At 44.3% G+C, this 10,433-nt stretch overlaps 1 protein-coding gene across 3 annotated transcripts in view; it reads left to right on the top strand.

Annotated features, from left to right (window-relative positions):
• Positions 1-123: 123 nt before the first annotated feature.
• Positions 124-10,433, top strand: part of DZANK1 (double zinc ribbon and ankyrin repeat domains 1) — a 43,545-nt gene continuing 33,235 nt past the window's right edge. For all 3 annotated transcript variants that reach the window (XM_075862951.1, XM_075862950.1, XM_075862949.1), the window contains exons 1-3: positions 124-275; positions 2,515-2,638; positions 6,541-6,694. In XM_075862951.1, the coding sequence (XP_075719066.1) occupies positions 2,530-2,638; positions 6,541-6,694 (263 nt within the window). In that variant the 5' untranslated portion in view covers positions 124-275; positions 2,515-2,529. The remainder of the gene's footprint in view (positions 276-2,514; positions 2,639-6,540; positions 6,695-10,433) is intronic.

The raw sequence follows: 10,433 nt of genomic DNA, 5'->3' as shown, positions 1-10,433 counted from the left end.
TTCTATGCACGAGAAGCGTTTGCCCCTATTAAAGATGGCTGCTAAGTGCGTTCCTCCTACTCTATGTGTTTACGTTCTGCGCATGCGTGGAGGGGGATATGTTTTCGCATCTTTGGTTACTAAGGCAACGCGAATGTGCCAATCACTGGGCTCGGTCCTGACAAGCTGTAGGCTCCACCGGGAGAAGCGTCTGTAGTAACGGGATCTAGGATTGACTGGAGATTCAGCTTCTGGACACCGAGTGTTCTTTTATCAGCGTAGTGGCATTTAAAACGGTAAGCAAGAGGGCATAAGTGGCAGGTGTGGGGGAGGGGTAGTGGGCATTGGAAATTGATGTGCATATTATTACACCTGTTACTCAGTGGCTTTATAGCTCACCTAAAGCTGGCTATAAAAAAAATGGTTCAAAACTCCTATTTTCATGGTTTATGCGAATTATTCGCCATTAATTGGTTCCACCGCTAGTCATCCATAATCTGACATTTATCGAATTTAGAGGCGTAACTTGAAGCTCCTGGGCCCAATGCAAAAACTGCAGCAGGACCCCAAACTATCATGTGTCTTTAATAGTACTGGTCTCATCATATGGGGTAGAGGGACCTTTTGAGCTGTTCACGCAACTCCCTCCCCCCCCCTTCAACGTATCCATAGTCTGCATCAGTGCCCAGTAGAATGGGGTTCCTGAGCCCACATTCCTCCTCACTGCATGGCACATTTAGCGGGTGCACCGTTATAACCATGTCTATTCATGGGCCTGTGGCCCGGTTCCCTATAGAGCCCATATATTCACCAGTGAAGGGTCATATCCAACGAATCTTCTAGGGAGCTCTTTGGTGTCCTCCATCTAGGTATAGTAGTCACTGCACGGCAGTGACCGGTTGAGCATGCGCCGTGATGCTCCATTTAAACTCCTCCTCACTGGTACCGCCGTTCGTTTAGTGATCGGCGGGGGATCCAGCGATTATTCCAGATCCCAGCCCATGACAGGCAACCTACCACGTGGAAGTTCAAATTGCGCCACTGCCTCCAGGGACGGACTGGCAGCCAAGCCACAAAAGGGACACTGGTGACTGGTCTGGGACTGCGTGGCAGAAATTAACTACAGGGTAGTCTGGGGCGGTGGCGACAGGAAGACCAAAAGAACATGCTGCCGCTGATACCATTGCAGCAAGTGCAACCCGAGTCAATCCAACATCAGTTATGGATCGCTCAGCAAAGGACCGCTGCGATTAGCCAGCTGCAACTGGAAGAGCGGCGGCCCAGACGGAAAAAGTGCGTGCGGGAGCCATGGCAGGGGTCGGCACTATATCTTGAATGGAAGAGCTGCTGCCAGGAACACCACGTGACCCCATCCGCAACGTTTACTAGCTGTGAATGTGACCTGCCGCGGCGCAGACAGGGCAGCATTCTTTTAAGATGGTGGGCAGCTTGGGCTGTCATGGGTGGCCACCCAAACCGCCTATTTTATAATGTGCCATTGGATCCCTCATGCTCCGAGGAACATGTACGACTGCAACCTCTGCACCCCCACGTCCCTGTATAAAACAATATGATCAGACATATATTTTTTTTCTTTTCCATGCAGCATCTGGTGATCTTGTCGTTGCATGGTTGTACATGTTTTCTTTTGCTGGTTTTGGTCTATAGTCGTACGTACTGATTGTTGGCCTATTATGAGAGCAGATACAGTCAAGTGGATTGTTGAATCTCTAGGAACCTGTATGATTTTTTTTTTTTTTACTGAAAATGTAACATACCAGGTAGAGGAGTATAAAAGAGTATCCGGCACCCAAATTTTGAAACAAAAGGTATTTTTATTTTGTTTTTAATGCCAGTGGCAGAGTGCGATGTTTCGGTCTAAGCGACCTTCATCAGGCACTGAGCCGTGCTGGAAAACTGCATAGACGAGCGCTAATGGTGCTGAGCCGCTATCATAGGGTACAAGATATCTGCAAGGATTGGAATAATTATTTATGTGGCAGATCATCACCATTGTTCTTTAATTCATGCCATTGCTACATTGCCAGTCCCACTGTATGACGTCCATATGTCCCCGTAGGGCATATAGAAAGGGGTTGTCCTATTGAGATTTTCCCTGACAGTTCTCTCAAGCTAATTTGATGATGTAAGGTCCACGTAACTTTATGTCATGTGACGACGACGTGCAATCGGTGCAACATTATGTCACTCTGGGCGAAAAGTCACCTTTGCATTTGCCAGCCGTGATCACGTATAGAGATTTTGCATGGACGCTCCTTGAATAGGGTGTTTGAAACAGCGTTAAGTTGTCATTCCTGACATGCATTTAGCAAACTGGTCATGGATTCTTTCAGCCCTACACACCGCTATGGGGAGCCTGGCGGCAGTGAGAGGGATGCGGCTGGCGTTCTTTATATAATGCCAGCATAGTGTTTCATTTAGAGATGGTGTTAACGTGGTTAATATGTAGCTGATGTAATAGTGTTTATTCCTGTTTGCCTGTCATGTATATAATACTGACTTTATTCTCTGCAGATCCTCTCATAAAGAATGACTGCAGGCTCTATATGTGTGCCACAGATTATACCACTCCGTGTTCCTGTTCCTGGCAGAGGGAAGTATGAAGTGGACACAAATACGCCAATCGAGATAAAATCGGGTAAATTGGTGACTGACTGTGACAGTTTTTTTTTGTTCTTTTTCATCCGTTTAAATATTATTATTATTAAAGTTGTAAGGGTCAGTTCACACAGAATTTTATAGCGCTGATATTGACACGGAAAATGTGTCAGAATCAGCACCAAAAAACTGTCCTAATCGCCACCCCTCCTATTGATTTCAACGGAAGGCAGAGGCGGGTTTTTTCCCGGGCAGCTTTCAGCCGTTGCAGAAAAAAAAAAGAGGCATGCTCTTTCTGCAAGCAGTTTCCGCCTCTGACCTTCCATTGAAATCGCAGAAATAAACCTGCGGTGCTCGTTTGGAGGTTTTTTTGCAGCGTTTTTTGCATTAGAGTCAATTGCCGCGGGCAAAAAACACAGCAAAGAACACGGAAAAAAAAGGGGTTGAAGAACACTGGCAAGTCAAAATCTGCCTCTAAATTCCTGAATGAATTTTGAGGCAGATTTTTCTCTGCCTGCAAAATACCCTGTGTGGACTAGGCCTAAGACTCTTTACATCTGCGTTGTGGCCGACGTTTATAGCAGAATCCACAATGCTGTGACGGATCCGTCACACAAGGGACTCCAGCGGTGCCCGACAGTCCCCATTTACTTATATTCGGGTCACTCTGGTTTCACCAAAGTGTCCGTCGTTTTGACAGAAAAAATAGCGCTGCATGCAGTGCTATTTTTTCCTGTCAAAATCAACGGAATCAGAAACCGAGGGTCCTGAAGGAAAATGGCTAATACCGAAGGTACCGAGCAATATTTTGCATCGTCGCATTCAAAGATATATAACGTTTTTTTATTTTTGCGTCGACATAGCTGTATAAGGACTTTTTTTTTGCGGGACAAGTTGTGCTTTATAATAGCACCATTTTGGGGTACATATAATTTTATTGATTAACTTTTTAATAACTTTTTTAGCGGGGTACTGGGAAAAAAACAGCCATTTTGCCATTTTTTTGGCGTCTTAATTTTACGCCGTTTACCGTGTGGTATAAATAACATAATAACTTTATTCAGCGGGTCGTTACGATTGCGGCAACACCAAATTTATATGGATTTTTTTTATGTTTTCCTACTTTTACACAGTAAAAACTAATTTTTTTCAAAATTATTTGCATTTGTGTCGCCATATTTTAAGAGCCATAACTTTTTTATTTTTTGACGGATGCAGTTGTATGAGGGCTTTTTTTTTTGCGGGACGACTTGTAGCTTTTATTGGTACCATTTTGGAGTAGATGCGACGGTTTGATCACTTTTTATCAAATTCTTTTGAAGGCAGGATGAACAGAAAACAGCAATTCTGGTGTTGTTTTTTTATTATATTTTTTACGGCGTTCACCGTGCGGGTTAAATAATGTAATCATTTTATAGTTGGGTTCGTTACGGATGCGGCGATACCAAATATGAGTAACTTTTTACTTTTGTTCATAATAAACTATTTTGTAAGGGGAAAAAGTGGGGGGTTTTATTTTTTTTTACTTGGGACATTTATTTATTTATTTCAAACTTTATTTATTTATTTTTTAGTCCCACTGGGGGACTTTACTGTACAAACTTTTGATCGCTATTATAATACACTGCAATACTTCTGTATTGCATTGTATTATTGCCGGTCAGTGTAAAACTGACAGACACCTGTTAGGTCATGCCTCTGGCATGGCCTAACAGGCAATTACTGAAGGCAGATCTGGGGGCTTTTGTTAGGCCCCCAGGCTGCCATAGAACCCATCGGCACCCCGCAATGCACTCGGGGATGCCAGTGGGATGAGAGAAGGAGCCCCCTCCCTCTAAAATCAGTCAGATTCCGCGCTCGATATTGAGTGTCGCATCTGAGGGGTTAAATATAATCGGAGACAACTGCTAGTGGTTACTAACAGCCCGGGCTTCAGCAGCACCCCGCACGATGCGGGGAAAGTTCTTCTGAAGTGCCGAAGAAGAACTACCCTGAACGGCCGACGTAAAAACACTATACACCGGTCGTTAAGGCGTTAATAATTACATGTTATATAAAAGTGTTATATTACTAGAAAATGTGAAAAATGTGTTTCGATATCTTACTTCTTTGCCAGGTAATCGGTACTTGAAATTACAGACCTGGAGCCCATCTTCAACTATGTCCCCATGAATACACTTCCTGCCAATGCTCTGGCCTTATTCAGCCTTGTTATAGGGGCATTGTGTGGATCTAAATATTTACATTGATTTCCACATATACACACACCAGTAAGGCCCCATGCACACTAACGTAAAAATGCCCGTAATTATGGGCCCATAGACATCTATTGGCGACTGGTACCTTCCCGTTTGCTTACGGGAAGGTGCCCGGGCCGTTGAAAAATATTGAACATGTCCTATTTCAGGCCGTAATTACGGCACGGGCAGACCCATAGAAGTCTATGGGGTTCCCGTGATTACGGGTGGCTACGTGTGTGCATCCGTAATTACTGGAGCGTTGCTAGGCGATGTCAGGGAATAGTCACTGTCCAGGGTGCTGAGAGAGTTAACTGATCGGCAGTAACTCTTTCAGCACCTGGGACAGTGACTACCGCTGGAGTGAATAGTATTAAAAGTTAACTTACCAAGAACTCCCTGCTTCTTCCTCCAGTCCAGCCTCCCGGGATGACGTTTCATCCCATGTGACCACTGCAGCCAATCACAGGCCAATCCCAGGCTGCAGCGGTCACATGGACTGCCGCGTCATCCAGGGAGGTCGGACTGGATGTCAAAAGAGGGACGCGTCACCAAGACAACGGCCGGGGTACTTATGAACTTTTACTTTCAATCGCTGCGGAAACTCTGCCCGAAGGGGCTGCCCCTTCTCTCTATCCAGCACTCATAGAGAGAAGGGGCTGCCGATTAGTGCAGAGAAAATGGGTCTATAAATACGGGTGGAATACTGGTGAAAAAGGACCCGTATTTACAGGCACGGGTCCGTAAATAATGGTGGAATACGGGTCGAATACGTGTGACAAAGGACCCGTATTTACGCCATTATTTACGGGAGGAAAAAAATACGTTCATGTTCATGGGGCCTAAGTGAGTGTATATAAACATTAATATGTATGGTGATTTGGATCCACACAATGTCCCTATGATAATACTGAACTTTACATTGCATAGCACATTAAAATGTTGTCATAACTACACATTGGTAGATGTACTGCAAGTTTTGAAGACGTAACTTCATGCGCTATCAACATGAGCCCAAAAGGTGCCTTTTATATGAAACTTCAGGTGGTTCTCCTTCATGGTAGCCCTAGACACTCTCCCCATTTTAATAGCGCTCCTTTATATATATTTTCTTGTTTCCATATATATGCTATGGAAACACAAGGCTAGGGATAATCAATGCCACCTAGACCCAATGCCAGGACCCCTTCTCCTTCCCCCCCCCCCCCCCCCATTGATGCTAATTTATAACTTGATTAAGCAATATATTAGTAAATAAAAAGCTTAACTTGGTCCCGGTACAACATTTTAAATATGATTGTGTATATGGAGTAATAATATCTGTGCCCTTCAGGTTTGCCCCTCAGCCGTGAATCCGCCGTTTTAGGGCCCCCTCTGTGCTGTCTCAAAATGGCTGCAGCACTTCTTAGACTACGAGTCTGAGACACTCCCAGTGTTCTCGGATTGGCCAGATGCTGCTGCCAACTCACGTGAGCAGTTCTGTCCAATCCATAAATAGACGGAGTGTTTTAGACTCAGTTTGAGAAGAGCTGTGGCCATTTTTAAAACAACACAGAGGGGACACTACAACGACGGATTCACTGCAGAGGGGCAGACATGGAGGGCACCAGATATTATTACTCCATATACCCCATCACATTTATAATTTTGTCCTGAGACCGGAGGGTCGCTTTAACATTTTCTTTCTACCTGAATATATTTTTAGATACGCCGGATGTTTCCATATTCTATACACTGGATGGGAGCAAGCCAGATTTCTTAAAGAAAAGCGGTCACCCAGAAAACACCACTTTGAAATATCGAGGGCCATTTACATTACCTGATGGCAAAATAACCCTTAAGGCTGTGGCTGTAAGCAGGTAAGTCACTACATGAATTCAACAAATTGCCGCTTATAAAAACAACATAATAACATCTCGTTTAATCATGTTTTATATATTCACCGGTGGGTCATAAATATTCATTAATAAATCAATTTTGATATTTAAAGGGGTTATACAGGATAAGAAAAACATGGCTGCTTTCTTCCTAAACAGTGCTACACCTGTCAACAGGTTGTGTGTGGTATTGCAGATCAGCCCCTTTGACTTTAACCCCTTCCCGACGTTTGTCATAAGTATACGTCATGGAAAGCCAGTGCTTCCCGCAATTTGTCGTATACTTACGACAAATGGATGACACAGACTCAGAAGCTGAGTCCGTGCCATCATCCCCAGGTGTCAGCTGTATATTTCAGCTGACACCCTGCTGTAATGGCGGGGAAGAATTTTATCTCCGATCCCCGCCAATAATTAAATGCAGCGGTCAAAAGCGATCGCTGCATTTAAGGTGTTTGCAGCTCATCGCCATCCTACTACGGAAGCCTTCTAGGCGCCGCCTTGGGGCGAGGCCTAAAAGGCTTCCGTAGCTGACGGCAAGATGGCGCAGGTTCAGGAGCTGAGCCGGCGTCATCAGCGGTGGATGATAGCTGTCTTACAGCTGGCACCCACCTGTAACGGCAGGGACCGGAGCTAGCTCGGGTCCCTACCATTAACCCCTTAGATGCAGTGAGTAGCCGTTAGTAGCAAATTGGCAGCCCTGCATGCGATTGCAGGGCTGCCGACTACTGCTATGGCAACAGGAGGCTTAACAATGTCCTCCTGCTCTGCCCTTATGGAAGCCGATTAGGCCTCGCCCAGAGGCGAAACCTAATCGGCTTGTTGTCCGTGAACGACAGACAGATCTAATACAAAAAAAGTAGTAAAATTTATAATAAAAGTTTCAAGTAATAAAATAAAACACAATCGCCCTTTTTCCTTTATTAAGTCCTTTTTTTTTTCAAATATATTTTTTTTATTCAAAGTCAGAACAGTTCCAGGTATAAAGTACGTGTCACACATACAATAATAAGTACATCATATAACAATGTGTTCTAACACCAAAATAATTTTTTCATTTTACTTGTCATCATCAAGTTACAAGGCAATGAATAAGGCAAAACAAAGCCGAACATCCCCTTCCCTCCCCCCAATTCTCCTCCATCTCAGTGAGCAGTTTCTTAACTAGCCAGTAGTCTGCCTAGCGTGCCCTGGATACTCTGTGAACTATACCATGATGTGTGTTGAAATGTGCGCATGAACACCCCTATCTCCGCTGTGGAATAATGTTTTTCAATAAATATACGCGAAGTTTTAAAAAATTGTTCTGTAGACCTTTCTTTGTGTCTTTCTAGGTCAGTTTTATCATATCCCAATAAAGTTTTGAGAGTAGTCACAACCTCCGCCATTTCCGGGACCGATGCCTGTAACCAGTGACGCAAGATGCACTTCTTGATAGTCAATAATGCCATATGGATTCCTTTTCGGGCTATTAGAGGTGGTCCCCCCCCCTCTGGATCCATGGGGATATAGTGAAACAGCACTGCCTGTGGGCTTGCGTGCACCTCTTCCCCCCAGGTGTCTTTAATAAATTGTAGAGCAAGGTTCCAAAACGCCCGAATTTGTGGGCATAACCACATCCCATGAAGTAGATTAGCTTTGTGTAGGTCACATTTAGGACAACTACGCAGATAGTGTGCTGGAGCGTCCCTATAGGATAAATTAAAGGCATATGTCGCTCTGTGCATAAGCCGGAAGTGCATCTCACGCCACTGTTCATTTACCATGACCTTCCTCACCCTCTCCCACCCTTCCCGAATTTTGCTAGAGAGTTCTGGATCCTCCAGCTCCACTTCCCAGGTCCGAAAGCAGGAGGTGCTAAAAGAGTCAAGATCGACATTCCGAAGCTTACCATATATACTTGAAAGACTTCTACCCATAACGCCCTGCGGCACCATCCCATCAAATGCTCCCCGCATCTCCACTACATCAATATTGCGGACTTTGGTTTTACATAGCTCTGTTACTTGAGCATATTGCAGATACTGATTATCCCTCAAATTATACTTGCTAGAGAACTCCTGCCACGTAAACCATCTTCCCTCTTCAACATTCATGAGTTGGCCCAGAACATTGATCCCCTCAGATCTCCACTGCGAAAATAATTTATTCTGGCTCCCCTGTGGGAACATGGGGTTATCCCATAATGGCCAGAATTTAGAAAGACCATACGGAAGGCCAAAAAGCTTCCGCACCGCCTTCCAGGCGCCTATTGTATCCCTTAGCAACAGACTTGACTTAACATTATTAGGCAGCTGAGCATAGGGCAGGTGTAACAGTGCCGTCAACGAATCCGATCCAGCCAAAGCCTGTTCCAGTTGAACATTGGAGTACCAATTAGTGTTATGCAGCCAATCACCTATGTGCCTACAGATGGCCGCTAAATTGTAATATCGAATAAGTGGTAACTGTATGCCACCATCAACTTTGGGCAGTGCCAATTTTTTATATGCAATCCTAGGTCTTTTCTTCTGCCACAAGAATTGTAGAAGTGCTGTCTGTAATTTTTGGCTATCTAGGTGCTTGATCAATATGGGTATGGTTTGCATTGGATATAGCAGACGAGCAAAGCTTATCATTTTTAAAAGAGCAGCTCTCCCAAACAATGACAACAGCAGTGACGCCCATCGATTTAGTTCCTTATGAATTTTTGAAAGATGTTGTCTTCAGACGCAGGGATGAAGGACCTGTGGGCGGAAGTGACGTCACAGCGCGGTCTCGCGAGATCACGCTGCTCAGTGAATCTAGCTTGGGTGTAAGACAGAGAGGTGTATGATGCGGATTGGCCAGCGTCATACACCTCTTTGTCATACGCCCACTTGGTTGAAAATTAAAAAACGCCCAGTTGGGCATTAAGGACCTCATTTGCATAAATGTTCTAAACGCCATAACTTTGTTAAAAAACATCGTTTTTAAAATAAAAACACATTGCTAGTAACTACATTCCAGCGCCGATAAACTGATGTAGGAGATAGAGCATTTTTATTCTGGTGACAGAGCCTCTTTAAAGTACAATGTGTCATGAGAAAACAATCAGAATCGTTTGGATAGGTAAAAGCATTCCAAAGTTATTATAACATAAAGTGACACGTCAGATTTGAAAAATAAGGCTCTGTCAGGAAGGTCAAAAGTGGCTGCAGCGGGAAGGGGTTAATGGCGCTTAGCTGCAATAACAGACACAATCCATGGACAGGTGTGGTACTACTGCTGGAAAAAAGCAGCCATGTTTTCCAAATTCTGTACAACCCCTTTAATACAATTAGACGTGGTTATTTCCCTGATAGTTTACAAAGATTTGTACACAACAGTGTGACCCAGCTTTCTCCACTACATGACATACATTTACTTTGCAAATGCGCATTTGATTCCATCGGAAAAACGGAAACCTGCCGGAATGGTGACGAACGGAAACCATTAGCAATATTTCCGTCACCATTGATATCAATAGTGACAGAAACAGAAGCTGTGGTTTCAGTTTGACTTTCCATTGCGGGGTTCACCCAACGGAAACCTCCGACGGAACCCCGAAACAGAAAGCCAACGCTGATGTGAACTGGCCCTTATACTGACAGTTGTCCCAGCAGTCTTGCCTATCCCTAATCTGTCTTTCTCAGGAAGCAGAAAGGCTAGATCCCCCCTAGTGTTATTGCAGCAGTTGATCACTATTTCCATCAGAAAGGTG

The sequence above is a fragment of the Rhinoderma darwinii genome, chromosome 4 (assembly GCF_050947455.1).
Source record: "Rhinoderma darwinii isolate aRhiDar2 chromosome 4, aRhiDar2.hap1, whole genome shotgun sequence".
Taxonomy (NCBI): domain Eukaryota; kingdom Metazoa; phylum Chordata; class Amphibia; order Anura; family Rhinodermatidae; genus Rhinoderma; species Rhinoderma darwinii.
The sequence above is the reverse complement of the archived record's forward strand: the minus strand, read 5'-3'. Positions and strand labels throughout refer to the sequence as shown.